General features: G+C 53.4%; 1 protein-coding gene across 1 annotated transcript in view; it reads right to left on the bottom strand.

The window, feature by feature from the left end:
* Window positions 1–26,187, bottom strand: part of Prex1 (phosphatidylinositol-3,4,5-trisphosphate dependent Rac exchange factor 1) — a 154,086-nt gene that overhangs the window by 24,006 nt on the left and 103,893 nt on the right. The window contains exons 8-20 of the mRNA XM_038330942.2: window positions 24,903–25,021; window positions 23,622–23,771; window positions 21,653–21,800; window positions 15,815–15,915; window positions 14,624–14,727; window positions 14,428–14,477; window positions 12,353–12,428; window positions 9,067–9,139; window positions 6,490–6,632; window positions 5,456–5,548; window positions 4,609–4,757; window positions 2,615–2,700; window positions 500–636 (exon numbers count right to left, since the gene is read on the bottom strand). Of these exons, the coding sequence (XP_038186870.1) occupies window positions 500–636; window positions 2,615–2,700; window positions 4,609–4,757; window positions 5,456–5,548; window positions 6,490–6,632; window positions 9,067–9,139; window positions 12,353–12,428; window positions 14,428–14,477; window positions 14,624–14,727; window positions 15,815–15,915; window positions 21,653–21,800; window positions 23,622–23,771; window positions 24,903–25,021 (1,429 nt within the window). The remainder of the gene's footprint in view (window positions 1–499; window positions 637–2,614; window positions 2,701–4,608; window positions 4,758–5,455; window positions 5,549–6,489; window positions 6,633–9,066; window positions 9,140–12,352; window positions 12,429–14,427; window positions 14,478–14,623; window positions 14,728–15,814; window positions 15,916–21,652; window positions 21,801–23,621; window positions 23,772–24,902; window positions 25,022–26,187) is intronic.

The following is a 26,187-nucleotide window of genomic DNA, read 5'->3' as shown; positions in this document are numbered from 1 at the left end:
CAGTGGACCAGGCCCCCAGTGCTCAGAGGGGAAGGGACAGGCCAAGACGGGTCTGATACCCACCCATGAGGCCACCTCTGAAGAGACCTCTAAAATGCTACTCTGGAACATGGGCCACACTCGGTCCTCAGTTTGGAACATGGGCTCCACATAGGAGCTCAGGAGTATGACTTTGAAATCACTAGAGGCACAGCCAAGTGTCCCCATCACTCCTGCATCCCCAAGGACAAGAAGCATGGCTGGTGCGTGACAGGCACTCGGTAAACACTTGCTGAGAGGGAGTGTGGCCATCAGAGTGACTGTCAACATCCACCAGAACCCCGGCCCCATCCAAGCAAGAGCCGGCTTGTGGCACACAGCACATGTTACACACTACAGTTACAAAGCCCCATTTGTAAAGGGCCCTTCCCACTCAGCTCAGCAAGGAAAACCTAGGCTGGCAGGGCTCACATCCCAGCCCAGATCTCCCCAGGCTCCCACCTTCTTGCTGAGTGCTCACCAGGGCCTCCTCCCGGCGGTTGCGAAAAGCTTGGAAGTGCTCCAGGACCTCGAGGGCGCCATCATTGGCCACGTTGTTGCCATTGACCTTCAGGATGCACTGGCCTGCACAAAGCCCAGCAGCCACAGCCTCGGAGCCTGGGAAACAGGAGCACTTGAGGCCAGAGCCAGGCAGAGGAGCCACGTTCAAGCTGCCCCTGCCAACAGCTGCATCTAGAAGCTGTGGCTTCTCCCACCTGGCAACCAGAGAGCTGCCACTGACACCCACATGGGCAGGGCAGAGCTGGTGTCCCCATTTAGTGACAACTGGCAATTTGCCCAAGGTTGTACCCCAGACCCCTGTCTTTCAGAACCCTGCATGACCTCATAGCGAAAGACCAAAGCCAAGTGATAGACAGAGACACCAAAGCTACCTCAGGGCACAGGCTCAGAAAAGCCAGGTCACAATATGGTTGCCCGACTCAAGCCCATCCCTCTCAACTCTACCACAAGACCCAAACAGTGGCTCTTGACCCAGGCTTTTGTGGGTTAACTGACAAGTCTAGAGACAGACAGAAATGGTCAGCTGCCTCTACTTAGGAGATGTGCAGGCCTGGAGGACCTTGGCCAGTGCAGGCTGCAGTCCCGGGCTTCCAACTGTGCAGCTGTCCGGCAGCCTACAACGTGCTACCTCACTTCTCTGGGCCTCAGTGACCTCATCTGCGACATTCATACACAGCACATCTCGTTATGGGACTCTGGGAGACTCAGGAAGTCTGGGCATGGGAAACCGCTGGTACTCACTACATGCCAGCCCTTTCTTAGTTCCAGCCAAGGTCTCACACGCTGACGGCTGGACCCTGGCAGATGCTGCTGGGAGGCTACGGAAGCTTGAAGAAACAGGGAGAGGGAGGTCTTGGTCCCTGGTGACAAGCCTTTGACAGGGACTGGGAGTCCCTGTCCTCTTAAGTCGTCGCTCTGGTTGTGTGTGAACTCCCGGACCAGTCTGCTGTGATGCTCTCTCCAAGGGCCAGAGCAATGGTGCCCACTGAACCTTTCCTCTAAATCTACCAACTCAGGCACTTTCCTACAGCTGAAAACCGCCAAGCGACACAGCCGCACACACTGTGAATAACCACAGACACCTCAACAGCTACTCAGGCAGAGCCCCCACTTACCTATCTCTGACAGACACCTGATGTGGGACCCCTGGTGTTCTGTGAGGCTGCCCTGGATCCTACAGGATGCCAACAACATCCACATCTGTCCACTAGATTCTATAACACACCTTCCCTCATGGTGACAACCAAAAACTGCCTACAGACAATGCCAGGGATCTCCTGGAGAGGGAAGAAACTGGCACAGTGACCTTTTAAAGACACATGCGAAACAGCCCACTGTAAAATACTGTCAGATCCCAGCTGCCTTCACTGATGTGTGTTCTGTTAATTGGCGATATACAGCAGCCCCAGGGGCTGGTGGTTAAGAACACTGGCTGCTTCTCCAGAGGGCCAGAGTTCAACTCCTAGCACCTACAAAGTGTGTCACAACTGTCTCTAGCTCCAGTTTTAGGAGATGCAACACCCCCTTTCTGACCTCCACAGACACTGCGCACATGTATATACGCAAGCAAAAATACTAACAGATAAAATAAAACTAAAATATAATCAATGCAAGTAGAACCCTAAGCAGAAAGGAGAAAATTTAAAATACAAATGTTAAAGGGAGTCGACAGGAAACTATCAGGGGTCTCCTGGGTCTCACAGACAACAGAACAGCACCTTCAACAGCCCCCAAAGAAAACCAGCACAGACCATGGGGGCATCAGATTGGTCACCCATGGGTTCAATGTGGCCACAGAAGTGATTCTGTGGGGCCTCCAAATTCAGAGTTCTGGTGCCTTTTGAATTCTATGCCTGCCTGCCTGCCTGGGGGACATCCAACCCATTTAAATGGCATGCCTCCCTTCCCCACCTCAGTCCCAGCATTTCCCATATCTCCCGGTTGCTCCTTCTCCCCTCCTACTACAGCCTGTGCAGGTCCCGGCTAGAGCAGTAGATGCCAGAGCACTAGGCCCATGTCTCCCCATGAGCAGAATGCAGCCCCAAGAGGCTCTGCACACCAGGCTCCAGCTCACCTCTGCCCACAGCAAAGACACACGGCGGGGCTGCTCCTCGGATCTGGAAGGACAGGGCCTCTGGGTGGTCAGGGACTTTGATGGTCCTAGCAGGGACAGGCCATGAGAAAAAGAAGTGTGGCTCCCACTCCCTTAGAAGTCCCTTTCTACCACTACCCTACCCTATCCCCAAGGCCTCTTAGAAATCAGCCCTGAAAGAATGGTACCCAGAAACACAGTCAACCAGATCCCCAAAGCTCATGGCAAAGAGTCAAAAGGCCATCAACAAAAGCAGAGAGGGGCAATGCCAGCCAAGAAGGCAATACATATCAAGAAGAAGCACCAGCTGAGGGGGTGGATATCAAGGGGATACACTAGCTGGGGGTGGATATCAAGGGGAGGCACCAGCTGGAGGTGGATATCAAGGGGAGGCACCAGCTGGGGGGGGTGGATATCAAGGGGAGGCACCAGCTGGGGGGGTGGATATCAAGGGGAGGCACCAGCTGGAGGTGGATATCAAGGGGAGGCACCAGCTGGGGGGGTGGATATCAAGGGGAGGCACCAGCTGGGGGGGTGGATATCAAGGGGATGCACTAGCTGGGGGTGGATATCAAGGGGAGGCACCAGCTGGAGGTGGATATCAAGGGGAGGCACCAGCTGGGGGGGTGGATATCAAGGGGAGGCACCAGCTGGGGGGGTGGATATCAAGGGGATGCACTAGCTGGAGAGGCATGAGCTTGGGGGGGGTATGGTTATCAAGGGGATGCACTAGCTGGAGAGGCAGATATCAAAGGAGGGAACAGCTGGGGGCTGGATATCATGGGAGACACAAGCTGGGGGTAGCAAGTATCAAGGAGAGGCACCAGCTAAGAGGAATGGCAGGTGTCACTTATCTTGACCTGCCATGCAGCTTCCTGTCGCCCTGCCTCAGCCATGTCCCTACCACACAGTATGGTTCCTTCTATGCCAGGCAGGAAGAATCGCCCTGAGAGCCTGTTCTCAGAACTTTAAACCCTGAGGACTTCCATCTCTGGCACCTAGCAGACAAGCCTTACCTGTCACCTTTCCCCTACATCATCTCTTCTTACAGAAATAGTCTAAACCAGTGGTCCTCAAACGTCCTAACACTGAGACCCTTTCATACAGTTCCTCATGTTGTGGTGACCCCCAACCATAAATCATTTTCATTGCTATTTCATAACTGTAATATTGTTGTGATTATGGATTGCAATGCAAATCTCTGTTTTCCAGTGGTCTTAGATGATCCCTGAGAAAGGGTCGTTTGCCCCCGGCCGCCCCCCTCCGCCGGTTCACTGAAAACTCTCCACAGCTTACAGCCAACATTTGGATCAATTACAGGGAATTATGGCACCAAATACATAATCTTAAAATAGAAGTATGCCCTCTGCACTACATCTAGGTGTGGTCCATCCTGACCTGCAAGCTGTGCAGCCACCAGCTTGCCACCTGTGTCTGCCTGCAGCTCTGGGGAAGCTTCCACCTCCACTGGCCATCCATGGGACCTTGCCACAGGCATAAGGAGCCACAGGGCCTGGCCCCTCGGCCGTATCCACCTCTCCTGTCTCCCGCTCCACTCCAGCCCCTCACTGCCTCTGTCCCTCCACCACACTGTGAACAAGGTGACCTGGGGGTCTTTGTGCCAGATTCTTCATCCTTCCAGAGCCCTCAGCCCCAGGATTCCCCCCTCGACTCTCTGTAATCTCAGAGAGCCACCACAGTCCCCAGTGGCATCTCTCTGGCCCCTATTCTCTGCACACTCTGTCTTCATCCATACATATCCACCTCCATCTGCCTGATCACCTCACTCCTGTCCTGTGTACATCTGTCTGTCCCCTGCCCACACCTCAGCTCCACCTGAATCTATGAAAGGTAGGAACTGTATCTATACTGACCAGCCTGTGTCCTCAAGTCTGAGGTACCACTCACACACACATGCACTTGGGACACCTGCAGTTAGATCAGGAGACCTGCGGTCACCTTGGGGTCACACTCACTCTTTGGCCTTGGTGGCCACCAGGAGGCGTAGCGGGCGGCGGGAACAGAAAGACTGGTTGAGGATTGTCTCCACCTCAGAGAAGGGCCGCAGGAACACCAAGTCCTCATTGATGGAGTAGATCTTCCTCCCCACCTGCAGGCCCGCCATCTAGAGAGAAGCACCAGGAAGCTCATTCATTCCCTCTGGACGAGTGGTAAGAGGTGTGTGAGCCCAGGCTCTGAGCTCTGAGCTGTAAATAAAAGATCAAGGAGGCAAGGGTGGGTGGCAATTCCCTTGGGAGGAAATGGTCAGGGCCAGCCACTGCTTGTCATGGCACAAAGGTCAGTGGGGTGGCCAATTTGTGACCATGAGAATGTGACCAAGAATGTAGAATGTACATCAACCCAAACGTCTAGCCCCCTACCCCCACCCCCCACCTCCTGCTAACCCAGTAGGCCATGAGGTGCCACGAGCCAATTGAGAAAAAACCCCTTCAAGAGACTTCTGCTTTCCCTGTACATCCCCAGGAGTACAGCAGGTGGCGCTGGTGGAACACGCCAGAACCGCAGTCCCATTTTCCCAGCTACCCTGCATCTCAGACAAGTTCCAGACTAAGTTCCCCATAGAAACAAGAATAGGAAAGGCATCAGCCGGCATCCCAGAACCTGCTGAGCTGCCCTACCTGCAAAGACATGAAGACATACCCGACTGGGACACTGCCCCACTGAGTGAGTGGCCACCCTGGGTTCTCACCTCTCTGCCAGCAGACATGCCCAGATGGGACACTGCCCCACTGAATGGACCCTGGGTTCTCACCTCTGCCAACTGGGACACTGCCCCACTGAGTGGCCACCCTGGGTTCTCACCTCTGCCAGTGAGCCCCTCTGCACAGACTTCACCACCACAGCCTTGTTCTTCTCCTCGAGATCGAAGCCGTAGTCGTCTTCCTGCGGCGGGATCTGAAAGCCCGAGGCCAAGATGTACTTGAGCAACACCACCCTGCTCACCATGGACTACGATCCAGAAGCTGGGGCCCCAAGTCTGCAGGGTAAGGGTGCAGACTGGACTGCAGGGCCAGGCCAGTGGACCGGAGTGACGTCAGAATGTCATGGGACAGAGTAGGCACAAAACACATCTATGTTGAATGAGGGGCTGCCACCCTCTCGTCCCAGAGGCCAGTACTGATCACCTGTCGGCTTTCTTCTCCCACCCTCCCACCCCTGCAGCCCAGAGAGAGTCTCTCTGCTGTCCTCACATCCAGGAGAATGGGTAAAAGGGAACTGGGGGGACACTTTCCCCAGGGCAGGATGGCCAGGAAATGTGCTGGGGTTCTGGGAGTTGGCGAGTGGGCACCCACGCACCCACAGTGAGTCAGCAGGAGCTCTGTGGGCACTGGGAACACTACCGAACCTGCCCCACCTGTGCTGCTGATCGTGAGTGGAGGGGACCGTCTACCATGTGATGGGGAATGTGCTCTGGCTGGAGGAACACAGCAAGAGGAACGCCAGGAGGAGCAACACCCGAGAATCTCAGAGATGGGGGAAGTGTGCCAGACAGCAGGCACAGCACCCAGGTGGGCTAAGATACCCTGACCTAGCAGGGAAATGTTCCCAACTGCAGACCCTCAAGGCTCCTGAATGCAGGCAGGACGCAGACCCCTGAAACCAACAGTGCCGTAGGTAACTAGGGAGGCACCGTGAGGCTATGGGTGTGGGGTAGATGAACAAACAGGAGCACCCGCAACCCCAGTTGGGAGGAGTGTGATCTTGGCTGGCACGGTGACCTGGCTTCCTGGGCCCGAGACTTGTGCTTAGAGCTGCATGCCCTGCTCTGGCCACTGGCTGAAGCTGCTCCGCTTCAGACTCGGGAGAAAGGTACGGTAGTCCTACTGTGCTCCTACCAGTAACCGCTTGGCCAGAATGTTCTCCACCAGTTTGAAGTCATTGCGAAGCTGTTTGTTCTTGCTGCTGGTCCCCTCCATCTCCTCGTCGGCGTGGAAGCGGAAGTATTGGGACTCATCCTTGAATTCACTCTTCTCGAGAACTGTAAGCCACAGACACACAGTACATGGTCAGATGGCACTGGCTCGGCAGGCTTTGCCAGCCGGCAGCCACAGGCTAGAAGGAAGCCCTGGACAAATGTGGCTTGACAGAGAGAGTATTATACTAAAGCAAAATTGCGTACCAAAGTGTGAACGCCACGTGAAGGGCAAGCTATCTCATTCTTTAAAAATCTGACACGGCTCAAGCCATGTGTAAGCATTAAGAACCGAGTTTGGATTCACAGTAGCCATATAAATGCCAGGTGCAGCCCAGGTCTACCCAACTCTGGGTTCAGAGACAGACCCTGTCTCAAAATGAAAAGTGACTGAGGAAGATGTCCAATGTCCACCTCTGGCCTCGCATGCACATGAATGTAGCCACGTAATACACACCCAGGCTGGTTCCCAGAACCCACACTGGGTAGCTCACAACCACCTGCAAGCCCAGCTCCAGGAGATGTGATGCACATGCGCACACACACAAATTTAAAACAAGAAATTATATATATATATATATATATACACACACACACACACACACACATGTATGTGTGTGTATATGTGTGTGTGTGTGTATATATATATATATATATATATATATATATCAGGCATAGTGGCTCTCGCCTCTAATCCCAGCACTTGGGAGCCAGAGGCAGGTGAATCTCCTAGTTAGAGGCCAGCTTGGTCTATAGTGTGAGTTTCAGGACAGCCTGGGCTACACAGAGAAACCCTGTCTTGAAAAACAAAAAAGAGGGTACAGCAAAGCCCAGAGTTAGCAGCTGTCAAAAGCCCATGAGCCTCTGGGGTAAGACAGCCTGAGCACAGAGACCTCCAGACCCCACTTCTTCAAGGTGGCGGTTCCTCCTCCTCCAAGAAAACTACCTGTGTGTGTGTTCCTGGGTTATGTGAGTGTGTTCCTGGGTCACCCCGATTACCTCTTCAGAACAAACAGACACACAAATTGCTACTTGCATCCGAGCAGGGCAGCCAGGCTCCAAGCAGCCTGCTTATTTAGTCTCCATTGTAAACATGGGGTTAGAGGATTCCAGAGCTGGAGGAAGAGTCAGCACTGCATCTGAGCAGTGAAGTCCCAGCAGACATGGCAGTACTAAGACTTCTGAGTCACCAGCACAGCCAAGGGAGGCCCTGCTCCCTTTTCCCAGCTTTGAGCACACAGAGCTGGGTTCGAATCCCTCCATCTAATACTTTAACCTCTTTGCGCTTCAGTTTTCTCCTCTAGTAGAATAAGAGGACCAAGTCCCTGGGACGGCTCTAAGGCTGCTACGGTGAGCCTCGCTTTCCCTCTCTGCTTAAGTCCCTCCCTGAAGACTCCAGCGGTTCTGAGGCTCAGTTCAGACGTGGCGGGAGGTGCCGTCCCTTCCTCCACTCTGGGCTAACCCTGCTCTTTTGCCACAGCCACACCCTAACTTTCAGCCCTTTCCTATTTTAGCACATATTTGAGTTCGTGGCAGGGTGCGGGGGAGCTGCAGAGCCTGCCATCTCCCTCCCTGAAGGGCCCCGAAGGCATCAGGGCTGCCCAAGTGCCCCTCCTTGTACAGCATCCCCAGACAGCTGCCTTCCGGGAACAAGGCTGAGTGGACCACAATTATCCTCAGCCACAAATGAGAGGCTCCTGCAGAGGGCAGGCGGCAGGATCAGCGCTATCAGAGGGTACAAACGGCTTCTAAGAAGGAAACAGCCCCAATGGGTGGCCAAGCCTAGTCCCTCAACAATGGGCAGCAGAGGAACAAGACTGTAAGGCTCCTGGAGAGATGAGAGAAACAGAGGCCACAGGGGAGCTAAGCCTAGGGGGAGTGAGCTAAGGTGAGCCTAGACCTGGGCCATGGGCACAGACAGACAAATGGCCTACAGAATGCTATGGCTCCCAGCCTATTTTCCTAAATAAAGTTTTATTAGCACCTAGCCACACCCCTTTTGTTCCAGTGTTGTGGCAGCTGCTTCAGCGCCTCCTGCCTGGCCCTTTGCAGAGCAAGTTCACTAACTCTGAGTTACAGCAAAGCAGCTGGGGGCAGGGAGATGACCTGAGGCCTGCCAGGACCAGTCTCCTGCCATCAACTCACACTTCTGCAGCCTGTATCTGTGTCCAAGCCAGGGCAAGCCACCACAGCACCTGCTCATCAGCATGCACAAGACATGTTGGGTTGTCTGATACACAGAGCAGGGCACACATGCACATATGCCAGATTCTGAGCCCCTCCATGGCACCACCCAGCACCATGCCGGGTACACAGTGGTCACCCATTGAAAGGAGACAGAGACTAGAAGGGAGAACACAGTTCTTCCAAGAGGACCAGCAACAGTGATGGGAGGCACCTGGGGGCAGGGGAGGCCAAAGCACGGCATTCAATGCTGAGATACCACATACACAAAGCTGGCTCTCGAGGCCCCAAGCGGAGTTCTAGGCTCTGCACTTACCATGGTGCATGAAACCGTTGTTGCACAGACCCACGCCAAGCGCCACTGCCTCCTCTCGTGTCTGGCAGTCCCCCTGCAATGAACAGAAGGAGATGCCATGAGGGGAGCCGGCACTGAGTCCTCTAAGGGCAACCCATGGCAGGCTGCCACCGGGGAGACACAGGCTGCTTGAGGGCAGAGATTTGTCATACCGAGTATCAAAGTTGCCAAACATGTTTGGAACCTACTCCTAATAAACTCCTAACAAGGGAGTCAAGCTGTTAGATGTTTCTGGTTGCCTAACAACAACCCTTTCCTAATCCCTCCCTAGTAAGGAAACTCTCACCCCCTTCCACAACAACCTGGGTAGTTAAGGTGGACACAAGCAAAATCCTCCAGCAAGGGCAGTGTGCTAAGTCCCCTGTGCCCGGAACAAAGGAGTGACACCCGGTGCTTCTGCAATCATTCTGGATCAAAATGTGACCGCAAGGTAAACTACAGCAATGGTGGCAGAGCAGAAGGACACAGACAGTGGTTCCCAAAGACCTAACATTTACGCCTTAGTGTGCCGGGCCACCAACCTCTGTGCTGCTCTCATGAGAGGCACAAATCCCGGTCTGTTCTGTTCTCTACGTCTGCAGATGTGTCCCTGGTGGCAGAAATGAAGTCTATGGTGCCTGAAAAGCCTGCAGCGGCTTCTGCAGACCTTTGGAAAGAGGACACCAGGGACAAAGCCATGTGAGGATGTGATGGCACGATGGGCAGAAGTCCGACTCATGCGGATGCCACTGAGAATACTGACTGTCCCCAAAGTCACCCGGCTGCACATTTCTAGATATGTGGCCCCCGACAGTCACCTTTCATCTAGGTTTTCTGTCTTTAGAACATGTCAGCAGAACTTGGAACACCTGGCTGATCTCAAAGGATGGGGAGCAGGGACCTGACTCCTGGTGCCTGCCCTTAGTTCTTACCCTTTCCCAAACCAGAAGTTTGTGTTGCTTGCAGTTCAGGCAACCTTTAAATTTGGATTCTTCCCCTCCTCTACTTCAGCCTCCCAAATGCTTGGAACACAGGTGTATCCCAACATAACGGAGTTAGAACTCAAAACAAAAACAAAAACAAAAAACAAAAACCCTCACTGCTAACCAGGTAGAGAGAGGCTAGAACCTCAGCATGGAGTTGGGCAGGCAGGCTCAGGCACAGCTGCTGACTGAATCAAGGACTGTGATTGGGAGCACCTCGACAGCTAGGGGCCAGGCTCAGAGGCTTCCAGACACACAGGCAGCCAGCCCTGCATGCAACTGTTACAGTATACAGAAGAGAAGGGCTGCCAGACACCTAGCCAAGCAGGCCTGACCTTCCTCCTAGAGGGTGGAGGAGGGTACTCCCAGCCAAAGGGACCTGATTGCTTTTCCAGCGGCTGTGAGGCCAGTCATGGGGACCAGGTGTAGGGACTCCAGAAGGAGCTGTGGGGCAGATTGGGGACCCTGGGGAGGGGCTGAGAGACGCTTGGCCTCAGTGCTCACTGTATTACTAGCTGAGGATCACAGAGAAGACAAACAGCTCCTAAGGGATCCTAGGCCAGCAGCAGGGGGATGGCAAAACTGGAGTTAGGACAGAGGAGGCAACAGGGAGGAACAGTCCGCAACAACTGCCCCTACCTGTAGGGGACTGACTGCCAATCCAGGTAGCCTTGGCTGGGTACTTCATCCAAAAGAACTAGTCCGCCTCTGGAGTCCACTCCGCTTGCAAAGGGCTCAGAACCAGCCTAGCCTGTCTGTCCTATCCACAGAGGCGCCAGAGGCCAAGGAGGCTCCTCAGGACACAGGGTAAGCCATAGTGACAGATATAGGTGCCCTAGATGAGGACAAGTTGGAGGGGGAGAGGGAGGACAACTTGGGCGGTGTATCTCTAGTTGCTGCTGTCTCTAAATTGAGAGTCATGGGGTTTCCCCCAAGCTCCTGGGAGCAAAATGTGCACACCCCTGCCTGGCACACAGGAAAGCTATCACCATCTTGTCACCTGACTTTTCAAGGGACCAGTGGAAGCAAAACAGGGTTGGATGCACACAGAGAGGCTATGAGTGACAGATCACCACAGACACAACGTGGACTACCTCTGCCCACCATGCCTACCACGCTTCATCTCTCCATTGACTGACTCCTTGACAGCTGGGGAAACTAAGGCACAAGCGGGAGGGCTGATCCAGGTTGCCTGATGACAAGGCTTTCTGGGGGTTTTGTGAGCCATCACATCAAGACAGGAAAACCAAGATTCCACAGGGCAATCACTGGCCCCACTGCATTTATCTGTGCCCACTCCCTGCATGGCCCATGTGGCCCCTCCTGTGACTAAGATGTCCAGACCACTAGCAACACCATCTGCTGGGCCCTGGTGATTAACGCAAGGGGTGCTCAGGGGACGCAACTGTCCATCTTCTCTGCCCTGCTGCTGGCGCTGGCCCGGGGTTCAGAAGGCACAAAGGAGGAAGGCCAGCATGTGCTGCCCCTGGTCACCATCAGCCCATGGCCGGGTTATTATCAAGGCAGTGCGTCCCCACACAGCACTCCCTATCCAGCTGTGCACTCAGAACAAGTCACATGACCTAAGCCTTAGGCTCCCCATTTGTAACACTGGAAGAGTTCAGTGCATCCTGAGGGTCAAATAAGATGACACACCACGGTCTGAGGTCACACATAGCATGGCTGGTTTCTCTGAGCTAGGTACTCCTGACCTTTAGGGTCTCAACTCTGACTCACCACCCATGCATGTGAACCTGTCCCCAAGCACCCCGGGCTGGATCCTGAGACATCCGGGACCCCTCAACACTCCTGGTCTCTTTAGCATGGACTGGAATAAGCATTTAAAAGTGGGGCTTATCCAACCAGTGACACCTGAAGGGACAAACCATTTGGACAGGGAGAACTTGAGGCATTTCTCCCTTACCATTACGTGAAATAAAAAGGCTCAACTCTCCCTGCTGCTTGCCTTTGACTGCAGTTCTGTGTGGGTGCAATGCCTGGAGCTGGGGCTGCCACTGTGTGACGGCGAAGCAACCACCCAGAAGACCGCACAGTCGGATGGCAGAAAGGTAGAAGGCTGGGCGTAAACACCGTCGCTGAGCACCAGGACACTACATGAAAGGAAGCCGCTGCCCAGGGACAGAGTCCCTTGCTGAGAGGTTCCCTGTGTGGTCACACTGTAGACACAGAGCAGAAAGGAGCTGGGCCTGCCCCCAGCTACACTGCTGTCCCCAGCTACATGGCTAATCCCAAACCACAGGGAGTCTGGGGCGGCTCATACTCACTTGCGCCAACAGCCAGTCCACCAGCTTGCTCCCGGGGACCACAGACTTGTAAGTCTTCAGGTGGTAATCACGGTCCCTGGGGAAGAGGAGGACAAATGAGTGGCAGCATTGGGGGGGGGGGGACATGTTGGACAATGACTGGCTGCATGAGGGGGGGCATGTTGGTTTCTGGAGCCTGCTCCAGCTGGAAGATCTTCAACAGACATGGGGAAGAGGTCGACCCACTCTTGACTTAAGGGCCTGCTGCCCCACCAGAAGATGAAGAGAAGGCCTCTGGCTGCAGACACTCTCTAGCCCAGGGTACCTCTTTGTGCAGTCATGGCTCTTGAGGCAGCTTTGCCAGCATGGACAGGTTTGCCTGGGGTGGAGTGCCACACTGGGGACCATGAGCATCGTACAGTACCAGATGTCTCTACAGCAAGGACCTTTCCTGGCCAAATGTCCACAGTCCATGGCTGGGAAACCCTGAGTATCTAAGGAGGGGTGAGGGAGGCTCCCTTGTTCCTCTGCCTTGTTTTGGTGCTGACATACACGTGTTCAAAGACACGTGGCTAAGCGCAGGTTGGGCTCTAAGCAATGAGCAGAGCCTAAACCTGGAGGGTACAGGGGTATCCTGGGAAGTACGCACTCTAAATGGCTAGCCTTTGGGGCTGCGGGACCTGAACAGTCAAACAGCGACAGACTCAGCCTCAAACTGAAGAACACAGAGTTCTGCAGCTCTGGCTGGAGCCGCTGAAGTATGTTCAGGATTAGGTATGGTCAGCTGTGAGACTCAGCAAGGATCCTAGTACATCCCCACCACAATCTAAAAAAAAGAAAAAGGAAGTCAGGCCAGCAGGTTGGAAGGCCCAGGGAAAGCCAGTAGGGACCCTTTGGGCACAGGCAGAGGTCACTGGAATCCAGGAAGAAGCTGGGCCCCTCGGCCACCACCTCCTAGGACTAGCACAGAGCAGCGAAAGGAATGGGTGAGGAGGCAGGGCTGTGGGTGACGGACCACGAACTGGAGGGACGAAGGCCCTGGGACAACAGTCATGTCGCCCTGTCCTTGTCTCTCCACCCACAACCACAGGCTTCCTAACAGAGGCTCACCCACTCGTTTCTGATGCCAGGAGCCTACGAGCATACTTGCCGTGACTTCAGCACTGTGACTTTAAGCTGCTGGGGAGCCCATTTGGCTGGAATAGAAACAGTCACTCAACAAACACTAGCGCAGGATTGCGCCACTCGAGGTCAAAGCCCTGCCACATAGCCATTTAAATTCAGGCTCAAGCAGCCCATAAAATCAAAATAAAAGTTTCATTAAACTAAAAAAAAAAATCTGCCAGGTGGTGCTGGCACACACCTTTAATCCCAGCACTTGAGAGGCAGAAACAGGTAAATTTCTGTGAGTTCAAGGCCAGCCTGGTCCACAAAAGACAGCCAGGACTACCCAGAGGGATATCTCAGGAAAAAAAAAAATTCTAGACTCTGTATCCTGGAGTATTTGCAAACCTCATGGGGACAGATGTCCCTGGGAGTGACAAACACAGGCACAGAGCACCAGAAAGCATGACTCTGACAGGAAGTATGGCGAGTTCCTGGGTGGAACACGAGAGAGGGGGCCAGGACAGGCTCGAGATGGAACTCAGTGGTGGAGCATGTGTCCCTTCCTGGGGTCCCATCCCAGGAAATTAAAATGTAAAGGCAGCCAGGGAAGCTGACCTGACAGGGAGGCTCTGGGAAGCCATGAGAGCCAAGGCTATGTAGGAGAGAGCATCCCACAGCAGCAGCAAGCGCAGAGGCCCTGAGGTGCATCCTACTTCATACCCTGCCTCAGACAGGAATGGTGAGGCACAGGAAAGTGGAGGACTGTCCGGGGTCACGCAGATGGGAATCAGTGCGTAGATTCAGTCAATGTCAACCTGCCCCTTACTATCCCTGCAGCACACCCCACAAATCCACTCACTTCATCCTGATGGCCTGACAGAGGAGCTCAGTAATTAACCCTGTCTGATGGAGGAGACTGAGTCTCAGAGAGGTCCAGGTACTGCTGGGGCCATGCAGATACTGTCAGAGGGTATGCCATGGGGACTTACTTGATCACGGGGGCGTAGAGGCTATGTAGACGGCAGTAGAGTCTCACGCCCTATGAGCAAGAGCAAGGTCTGAATCAGCTACATCCTGTAGACTGCTGGGAAAATGAGGGTGTGCAGGGGCAGGCTATGAGGGACATAGGTTTGTTCTGCAGGGACCTCCAGCTGGATCGGGACCACAGGCTGAAGGACGTCCTACCTTGGACATGATGTCCTCCAGCTCGCTGCGAGCCTTGTAGGTGCCGTCATCGTAGCGGAAGCGATACATCACCTGCTCGTTCTTGAACTGGTGCTTGTCAGAGACTGGAAAGCCCCAGGGACTGGTGAGGCTGGGAACACCCTCCACCTCCACCCTCTGGTCCCCCAGTACGTTGAGGGACTTGAGAAACACAGCCTGGGCAGGCTGACACCTGTGGTGGACACCTCGGATTTGCCCTGCCCTTTGAATGGGAACCAAGCACTCCAGGGGAGAGCCCACACAGCTGGGATCTGCACAGCTACCCTCCTATTCTGCTGGAGACTTAGACCCAGATGCAGATTCTATGTACTGCCAAAAGTCCAAATCTCTAAGAACGAAGACCCTTCACTCCCACCTGAACACTCAGCGGCTTCTGGTTGGCTTAGTGGACCCACACAGCAGCCAGGGCTGGGCCAGGGTTTAGTGTGGCAGGTCCATCCTCTACACAGCACCAGCCATGGGTGGAGTCATTCTACAGTGACCTCCATGAGCTCTCAGACCTCACAGCTGAGTCTTACCCCAGCTCCGAGTCACCTGGTCTCACTTCCTACCATGCCCCTGTCCACTCAGGAGGCGGTCTCACTGCCTTCCTTGCTGTTCCCTGTAGACCACTCAGCATCCCCCTGCCTAGATGATGACCATAAAGAGCCCTAGAGTCCACTTGCCTCCCTCACTGCTAGGGGAGGTATTCCCAAGCTCCTGCTCAGAACTGAGCGCTCCCGACCACACTGACTGCCACTCTGCTCTCCCAGCATCAATCATGCCACAATGATACTCTCCACTCCCTTCTTCGTCTCCCCTCCAAGCACAAGGTCAGCTCTGTGGGGATGGGATGCTGCATCTGTCCTGTTCACAGGTGTGCAAGCAGCGTCTGCTGCAAGGGACATGCAACAGACACCTACACGTTAGCTAAAACCTAAACAGAGGGCTTGTTCTTTCTGGGGAGGCAAATAGAAAGTTCTACCCCCTGGCCAACTGTTGTGAGGCATCCTCCCTTGCTGGTGCCCAAGGGAATACTCATTCTGCCACCTTGGAGAAATGTCATGAGGCAGCCGTGGTCCTGGGTCACCCCTTCAAAGTATGGGAGCAGACTTCTGGGAAAAGGGCCGCTTCCTCACCATCAAGCTACCGTGCCACACCTCTTCCACTCACCATGGTGAATGATACCATTCTCCAGCAGGGCTTGTCCCAAGTTGATCCCTTCTTCTGTTTTGCTGATCTCGCCGATCTCCAGGAGCCAGGCGACAAACTCACTGCCAGGAACAGAAGATATGATGAGATGGTCCCCAGCCCTGGAACCAGAACCAAGCTGGCCTGGCCCCATCCACCCCAGGAATGATAGGCAGATCTTCCTGCAGGCACACAAAACCAGGAGCCATGGCCCAAGAGGCAGTGGTTTACCTGTGCCTTTTCAGGTGACTAAGACCAGTCACACACAGGTCTGCTTCATCCACCCTGGTGGTGTGTGGGGGAGGAGGATGAATGAAGGGATGGGTGGCAGGCACATGAACGGACGAGCAGATAGGTGCATGGTTAGAAAGATGGTGGATGTTTGGTAAATGGAGGAATGATAGAGGAATGGATGTGTGAATGAATGAATGATAGATAAACAACAGGTGGTCGGATGGGTGGGTGATGGGCTAGTGGGTAGGGAGACATATAGATAGAAGGGTGAAAGGAGAGATGGATGGATGGATGGATGGATGGATGGATGGATGGATGGATAGGTGAGTAGATGAGCAGATGGATGGGTACATGGAAGGATAGGTGGGGTGGCTTAGGAGAGTGTGAATGAGTAGGTGGGTAGGTGGGTGGACGGATGACAGATGAGTGGGTGGTGTGTAGACTATGAATGGATGGATAAAGGGATGACAGGTAAGTGGAAGGTGGGTAGGTTATGGATGGATGGATAGATGATGAGTGATGGATGGGTGTGGTTAGACGGAGGAGTAGGAGGGTGAATGAATGATGGACAGATAGAGGACAGATGTTGGATGGGTGGTGGGAAGTACAGGAGCGGGTAGACATGACTCCATGGTAGATTTGTAGATGGAGGCCTGAGTCAAGGAACAGACACCAGGCCATGCGATGTGAAGGCAAATGACAAGAATGGATGACAGATGAACCATCAAAGAGATCAACGCTGGATGGATGAGTAGACAAGGAGTCAGGGGGAGGGGGCTGGCCGAGTAGACAGGAAATTCTGGGTGGATGGTGGAAGTACACACGGATAGCTGGAGGAGGGTGTGGCTAGATGGGTGTGTATGTATGTATGTATGTATGTATGTATGTATGTATGTACGTAAGTATTATGTAGATTAAACAAAATCAGCAGGAGGCGATGCCAAGCCCAGAAAGCTGACTGGAGAGATGGCTCAAATCCCATGCTCCCTGTCCTCACAATAATCCAATAGCTTCCCCTTTCGTCAGAAGGGACTTCAGCCCTGCCTCAGCTGTCCCACACATCTGCCCAGATATATGTGCACCTTCATCAGCCACCCCCAACTCCACATCCAGAAAAAAAAATCCAACCAGAGGGTGGTGGCTCAGAAGGCAGAAGCAGGTGAATTTCTGTGAGTTCAAGGCCAGCCTGGCTACAGAGTGAGTTCCAGGAAAGCCTGGGCTATATAGAGAAACCCTGTCTCAAAAAACCAAACCAACCAAACAAACAAAAAATGCAAAAAAAAAAAAAAAAAAAGTTCCTAGACTCCATGCGTCGGGGCCATTGCAATTGCTGCTCGTCTACCTAGAAATGCCCTTCCCTGGCTCTTCTTTCCATACCACCCCCAGGGCCCGACCTAGCAGCCCACCCATCCTGATGCCCTTCCATTCTGTGCCAAGCAGTCTCTGCAGCATGGCTTAATAGACTTCTATGTGTGTTCATCAGTTTCCTTCCCTGCCTACACAGACACCCAGAATGCAATCCCTGGATGATGGGGTTGACCTTATTTGTGGCTCTTTCCCTGACACACTCTGGAACTCAAGAGTCCTCTATGCAGCAAATGAGGAATGAGCAAGAAGGAATGTTCTAGGGTACACAGGAAGGTTGGGGCACGGATGAGACAGGTGAGCTTTTCTAGCTCCAGGTGACAGTCCAGGGGTCAGATTCAGCCAGGCCTCTGAGGTCCCAGCCCCTGTGGCCACACAGCAGATTTCAGCCCACTGGAGTCAGCGGAAGAGGGTGAGCCCAGAGCAGGCAGGACCCACGAGCGTGGGCAGCAGTGCCGGGCCCCCTCTTTATGAAAACCAGCTGACCCACCTCCGGTTACAGCAGGGGGCGCTATTTTTAGCTTTCTGTGCTGGCAGAAGAAGGACCTGCCCTCATGTAGGTAGCAACACTGGGGGGCATTCAGAAAGCCGACAGGACACCCAGAGAGGTGGAAAAGAAATAGGTACATTTCTGGCACCCTAGGTGGGAACTTTCCAAATTCTGTGTCCCCCTATGCGACACTCCTGCCCCCACCTCTGATTGTGTTCTCAAAGTCTCAACTCTTGGGATAAAGCAAGAACTGCCAGCAACCCCATAGGGCAAACAGATGTTGGTGTGCCCACTCTCAGAGGCTGGAGGCCGGACACCCAGTCAAGGGCTGTTTACCAGCTGTCCTATCCAGGGCCACCCCTAACAAGGAGTCTGTAGCCAGAGTGGGGACAGGAAGTATCCCAAAATGGCTGCAGGGGCAGAAGACAGATGGAGGACAAAGCAGAGCAACTGAGTGGTGACTGCCCACGCTGGGTCCTGCTACCCTTTGGGAAACCAAGCTGGATCTTTAGCTTATTGGGCAGAACTGAAGCAAAGCTGCCCCTTTCTGGGGAACAAGATACAGCTGGACGCAGCTCAACAGGATGCAGCTCAAACAACTGGTTTGCTTGAGGACATCTGGAATTAGTGGGTGGACTTTTTAATCCTGTGAAACTTTAAACTGGGACCCAGGGGGTAAGGAGATAAAGTTAATCTCTTCTTCCGCAGGAACCTCGAACTCTGAATGGGGGTGCTGGCCGGAGGAGGGGGGGAGACTGTGCCAAACCAGCCAAAGCCCATGGCAACCCTGTGGGTTCAACTCTCCGAAAGGGGAACACTCAATAGTTTCTACAAAGCTCCCAGTTGTTAAATGATACTGTCTAACCCCGTATTTTCTGAACCCCCTCTCCAGGCTTCCACTTGTACTGGGCCAGCAGGGTCTCAGGGTGGAGGAGGGGTGTTCCGAACTAGACATTAGAATGTACAGCAGCTCCGAGCAGGGAACGGGAATCTGACAGTAGCTCTGGGTTGGGTTATGAAGGGAAACAGGCCCAGGCTTCCAGAAAGACATTCCCTCAGCTGTGGGAGGCACTGAGACCAGGTGGGGTGCCCACCGGTGTAATGGGACTGAGATGGAATGTGGAGTCCACACACAGCTAGGCTGCTTCCATTCTCCCTTTCCCTGCCCAGTGGACATGGATCAGCCTGCTGCAGGTCAAGGCCAAGGCTGGGCACAGGGAACACCTGGGCACACCTCTGCCATTCTTTCCTGAGAGCCACCTGACCAGCAGCCCCTGTGCCACACACTCCCCAGAACCGAACATCTCCTGCACAGGCCGAGATCTCCAGTGCCTAGAGCCTGGGTTTGATAAGCGCACCTGTGAGTTCCATGAACAAAGTCCCTGCCGATGTCCATGGCAATGCCTGTTCACGCCCTGTGTGTGCGTGTGAGGCCAAAGGTCAATGATGGGCTATCTTCCTCTATCATTCTCTACCTTATTTTTTGAGACAGGGTCTCTCCACTGCAGTTACGCTAACTGCTCAGCAAGCCCCATGGATTCCACCTGTCTCCACCTGCTCCCCAGAACTGGGCTCGCATCTGAGTTCAGGTCCTCATGTCTGCACGGCAGCATTTTTATCCATGCACACGCACACACACACACGCACACACACGCATGCACACACCCGCACACGCATGCACACACACGTATATAAGCACATGTGCACACACACATGCACACACACGCATATGCATGAGCGTGCTTCCCACAGCACACAGATTTTATCACTGAAATGTGAAGTCTGCTACTTTCTGCATGGAGCACAAACAGGCAACTTCTTCCCACCAGTCCCTGTACCATGATGCATGCATGGCCCAGCGTGTATTCTCAGTGCCCTGGCCAGCACCGTGCTGAGCGCCACTGCATTCCCACTGGGTCCTCCAGCCCTTCTTCTTCCTTGTCATTGATTGAGACTGAGAGACATTAACCCAGTGTCCAAAGTCATCCAGCAGGAAGATGGGGGAGTAAGACACAGCCCCAGTCTGACTCAAAGCCCTGCCCTAAAAGGTTATAAAGATAAAGCAGACACACCACAACCAGGGAGTCCCTGTCCAGCAGCAGACAGACATGGAGAAAGCAACAATGGCGGGAAATGCGGAAGAGAGATTAAAACAAAGCAAGCACGGAGGCAGTGAGAAAGGACACCAGCGCTGGAGTCGCCCTGTCCTGAGTGCGAATCCCACCGCCACACATGGCAGTGTGACTTCGCACAGAACCTTTTCCCTCTATATGTCTCAGTTTCTTCCCCTTTAAAATAGGGACAATGGCAGTGACTTGCTTCACAGTATTGTGTGAGATTAAAAGCGATTGACAAATGTTAATGTCAAAGATCTGATTAAGTGAGGGAGAGACCTGTGTCCCAGCCACCTATCAGTCTTACAGAGGGGACCAGGGCTCCTGGAGATTTTGTGAGATACACATTGGCGGGGAAGGAGTGCTGGAAGCCCAGACAGGTGCAGAAGGAAAGCAAGCCTGAAGAAGCATGTTCTCCTAATGGGAAGTCAGGTCCTCTGGGCCCCGTGGTTACATGAGCCACGATGCTGGCTGGGGTTCAAATGGGCAGTGATAGAAATCTCCTCTAATCCTGAGGATAGCCGGGCCTCAGAAGCCTTAATCACAGACAGGTTATCCCATCCGGCTGGGCTGGCAGGAAGGCTCTCCAGTACTCCCCCAGGCAGAAGTGGGGGAGCTGCTAGAGAAAAGCCTTCTATGAAGTGGAATCAGGGATTAGCAATGGAGACAGCCAGGGGCCCCTCTAACCTTTCAAGCTCCTGGACCCAGGTCTCTCCTTTCCACAAAGCCTCAGAGAGCCAGGACTGCTGACCCCCAAGGACAATGGATGGAACAATCAAAAAATCTTGGTTTCCCCAAAACCCCCACCCCTAGCCTGTTTAAGAGCGGGCCTCAGGGCCAACCCTGGGCCATCTACTAACTCCACAGGCTGCAGTGGACACGAATACTTAGTCGGGCTCTGTATTTTCATATTTCTAAAACCAGGTTCCTTTCTAGCTCCTTCCTTCACTGTCTCCACCCATGTCATCACCTAGATTACAGGAACTGACCCCTACCCAGGGGCCCCCACCTCTCTGACCACCGTCCACAGAGGCCTCTGCTTGTCCCTTCCCCAACACTGCTGGCCCAGACTCCTCTGAGTACATGGCAGCCTACAAAGCAGATCTCCTGAGTCAGAGGCCATCTAAAAGCCTGCCCCGCACATTGGTCTCCAATCTAGTCTTCCTACCAGGACAACTGACACTAATTCCAGTTTTCTCTGTACCATGCCAGCCACCAAGACCTGCCCCAGCCCCTCCGAATTCCATCTCCAGCTTCTAAGCACAGCCCAGCCTCCTCTGCCTTGGCCACGGCAGAACAGACAGAGTGTGGCCAGCCTGCTGAGTCGGGAAGATCTCAGCTTTTATCATGGACTCCATTAGAGGAAGCAGATTACACAGAGGGTCAGGAGCAAACACAGCAGGCAGAACTAGGGCAGAACCCTGCCAGCCCTGACCCTCATCTGAGTCTGCTCTACAGGTCTGAGGGGGCATAAGGTGGCTGTGCAGGGGGATCCCAGGCAAGAGAAAGGGCGTACAGGGCAGGGTGGGACAGGGCAGGGCAGGGCAGGGCAGGGCAGGGCAAAGCAGAAGTAGGGTGGGAAAGGAAGGTGGCCAGCTGGGATCGGATGCCACTCACTTGCCAAGGAAGCACTTGGGCACAGTGCTCAGCTTCCGTCGGCGGTCTTTGATCAAGTTCACCTTCTTGCTCATCATCAAGTGGTACAGCTTCTCCCCCTTCTCCGCGATCATGACGTACGCGTCACGCTCCATGCCCAGCTTCAAGCCTGCATGGGGACATGATTGCCAGGGGGGTTACAGGAGGCAGTCTGGGGTTTTGGTATTCATACCTGCCAAGTTCACACTAGCATAGCCATAGAGCACTTTCTGACCCCTGGTCAATGTCACACACCTACCAGGGATTGCTCAGAAGGACTGGGAAGGGACCCAGGTTAAGTCCCAGGGTAACTGGTGGTCTTTTAACTCAGAGCCAAGCCCCAAAGCATTATCCTACCCCTCCACACACGGTCCTGTCCCTCCATGCCATCTACACGGGGCCCCATCCATAACTCTACTCATGGTCTCTCTCTGAATCCCACCCTATCCAGACAACAAGAGCAACAGGTGTTTCATGGCCTCAGATACATGCCCCGTGCTCCTCACAAAAAGAGCCACAAGCATCCCCGTTTTACAAATGGAAAGCTGAGACCCAGGGAACTTATGTTGTCAGAATAGGTGGCATCAAGATTTTATCCTAAGATGTTTGGCTCCATATCCTGACCTGGGCTATGACCACAGACCACAGTGTGAGCCCATCCCTGTGTGCCCAGCCTTGAGGTTGGACTTCAGACAACACTCACATCTAAGGACAAGGTCCCCTTGGACCACACACACCTCTTAATGACATATACCCAGTGCTAACCACAGCTCTTGATTCTAACCACAAAAACGCAGATCAACCCCACCCAGCCAGGCCAACTCCCTGCCCCTGCCCCAGTACCGACCCCACCCCAGCCCCGAACAGTTTCAGACGTTGAGCCCTTGCCCACCCAAAGGCCAAAGACAGGAGCTTATCTGGCTTCCTGGTATTTTAATATACTCTGGCTTGATATTTAAGATGGGGAAGCGCTACCAAAAGGCCCCGCTTTCTATAGGAAATGGGTGGAGACACTGAATGAGGACAGTGACTTGGGTGGTGTGAGGTGGAGAGAGGCAGGTGGTCTGGGCGGTGCATGCAAAGGGCAGGCTTGCAGGATCACGATGACCTCCTGAATAAAGAGGGACAATGAGGGGTTCGGGTGGCACCGAGGGTGTGTTTCAGCACTGGGTGAGTGGAAAGCCATCTACTGCTACAAAGGGCTGGGAAGCAGACTGGAGCAGGCTCCGAGGGTGATGGAACCGTGGCAAATGTAAGGTGCCTACGATGCACAGACCAGCTAGGGTTTCAGGTCAGCAGGATGTACATGGGGGAAACTGAGGCCCAATATGATCCTGGGTCAAATGAGGAGATGATGTTGAGTTTGCAACCATGGTCAAATCTAAGGCCTTGGGCAACAGGGCCACAGCCTCTGCAGCAGGAAAGTGAGTCTGCTCAGGCTCAGGTCATTGAAGTAACTTGTATGAAGCACACCCACACTCTCAAGTTTCCAGCCTGGTGGGCTCCATAGTAGTTCAAGGCAGAGACACGGGTCAGAGCCCACCCATCCCTGGTCTGTCACCTCAAACCCTGTGCTATCTTTCAGTGAACCACTTCGGTTACTGTTCTGAGGCACTCTCTACCATGCCTAAGGGACACTCTGAGAACCATCCCCCAGACTCCCACTCAGGGACTAACAAACAAAGGCTTGTGCAAACATCTTAGCTGCAGGGGAAAGAAGATGCTGTTTCCAGATGCTCTGGTGACCAGTAAGCCACATGGGGACTGTGGTACAACTGACTGACCCCACCAGGTCCCAACATAGTGACAGATGTCCCCACCCATCAAAACACCTGCTGTGTGTAGCTTCGACACTTCTGCAAGGGACCAAGATCCGTGCCCTAGGCATAGTCCTCACCCTATAAGAACCCCATCAACCTCCTTGGCAGCCCAGGACCCGCCAGGTACCCACTCTCTCGCTGTTCCCGCTCTCGGATCAGGGCATCCAACCACTTCTGTTTCTCCTCCGCAGTCTTGGCCATACACACAAACCACTTGTTCTTGGCCGTGTTGTGGATTTTCCAGCCGTTGGTGACAGTGTAGCCATTGCTGTGGTAATCAGCTGATAGGGACGAGAGGCAAATGTGGGTCAGTACACAAATAGCTATGCAACTCCCAATAGCCTGCAAAATGATGACCACCACCAGGGCCAGGCTTGAGGAGCTAAACCTCCCCTCCCCACCATTGTTTCCTGCTGGCTTCTCTCTCATAGGCAAAGATCTGCACAGTCCCTTCCAACACCACAGTGACACAGGTATCATGAACTCTCATGTGGGCACAAACGTAGTAGTGGAGGAGATGCTTGCCCAGAGCTTAGATGAGCAACCCTCTCTGAAAACACGACGGTGAAACAGTACTTAGGACTGTGGGCCTGCATGTGCCACAGCTTAAAACCACATTAGAACCTTCCCCAGACAGGCCAACAGAACATCTCCTGAGATGCGGCATCCCCGGTCCTGGTGATGGCAAAACTACCCTAAGCTTTGGTCACCTGCCTATGGATTGTTCAGACAATAGATGTTATATAGCCACAGGAAGCAGGCCCCGCCCAGAGCTACATGAGGCAAGGACGCATCCCAGGGTCAGCACACTGAATACAAGAGCCATGTAGAATGCAGACAGGGCACTATGACCACCTTACTATACACACGGAAAAGGATGTACACGGTCGCATACATCTAAATCCATTTTATATGCATGAGTTTGAAAACCAGAGACATTTAAAGTGAAATACTGGGCAATGGAAAGTAAGGAGGTGATATTTTGTTTTTAGACAGTATCCCACTACATAGCCCTGGCCAGCCTGGAACTCACAATGTAAACCAGACTGGTCTCAAATTCATAGAAATCTGCCTGCCTCTGCCTCTCAAATGCTGGGGTTAAAGGTGTGCACCACCATACCCATGGTAAAAATATTTTAGGCAGAAAAAAAAAAAGATTGCATTATAAAATGCCTAAGGTGAGGGGCTGGAGAGACAGCTTGGTAGCTAAGAGTATTGGCTGCTCTTCCAGAGGACTGGGGTTCAATTCCCAGCACCCACATGGCAGCTCACAACTGTCTGTCACTCCAGTTCCAGACCATCCGAGGCCCTCCTATGGCCTCCTGAGCACTGCACACACACACGGTACACAAAGACACGGAGAGAGTGCCGGGGCAGGCAGGGAGAGATTAGCGGAGAGGGGCAGGGCCCACCTGTCCCATCCTCCACATTCTCCACTTCCATGACTTCAGTGTTGATCCGACCCCTGAAGATGTACAGGGAGCCATTGATGGACTTGGTCCTCTTGGTAGATTTCTTGCTCCCAGTGACCCTGAAAGACAGCAGGGAGTCAGCATCCCCTACAAGGGACAGCAACACAGAGAGGCATCCAGGGACAGAGAGGAGCTCTGGGCTAGGGTGAGGAACATGGGGTGGCTGCTTGTGGGCAGGCAACTGAGTGAGTTTCTTCTCTACTAATCATGGTTTCCCATCTGAAACATAGGTTAAGAGCTTGGTTGATCTCAGGCTAATGGAGACTCATGGGAGACCAACAACAGAAATTCAGCACACTGGACTAGCTCACACACACACACACACACACACACACAAACACACACACCTACCCATCATCCATCCAGCCATCTATAACCAACCATTTATTAACCATCTATCTATAATCCACCCACCCATCCTAGTACTACTCACCCATCTATCTACCCACAAACTCCTTCATTCATCCAGCCACCCCATAAACCAGCTCTCCATATACTCTCTTTCCCATGCATCTATGCACCCATTCATTCATCTGCCTACCTTCCAATGCAACTACCCACCTGCCTTACCCATCTATTCACACATTCATCACCCCTACCCCGACACACGCTTTCACATGGGAGATTTCTGTCGTCCATACATTCAGTCACCCCTGCAATCTGAACGTGGGACCTTTCACATTCATCTGCTGCCTTCCAAACCCTGATGCAAGAGTTGAGGGTTGGGGGTGAGGCCAGGAGAGGCAGTTGGAGCACAGAGGTTGGTGGTATTTCATAAATGGGATTAGTGTATTTTACAAAAAGGCCTCAGAGAGATACCTTCCCCCTTCCACCATACGCACAACAGAAAGCAGAGGAAGCCTAGTGAGCATGTCTCCTGGTGCCTTGCCCTTGGAATTCCTAGGTTGGATACACTGAAAAAACTATATCCTTTATGATACCAAGTTAATGTCATTTTGTTACAGTCACCCAAATAAATTAAGATATCAAACAAAAAACAAACAAACAAAACCCAACAACAACATCTGGCAGGGCTTCCTATGGGCAGGGAATCAGATAAGACGTAATACACTCAGTCCTTGGAAATGGCTGCTAGGTGCCAGGCACTCTGCTAAATGCTGAACCACGGGGAAAGCACATGAAATAGTGGGGAACTTGTCTTGTGTTGGGAGAGGGGGCACGGAGCACAGAAAGAGACACCAATCACAGCAAAAGCCCTCTGCAT

Source organism: Arvicola amphibius, chromosome 5 (genome assembly GCF_903992535.2).
Source record: "Arvicola amphibius chromosome 5, mArvAmp1.2, whole genome shotgun sequence".
NCBI lineage: Eukaryota > Metazoa > Chordata > Mammalia > Rodentia > Cricetidae > Arvicola > Arvicola amphibius.
This window is presented reverse-complemented; position numbering and strand designations above follow the sequence as displayed.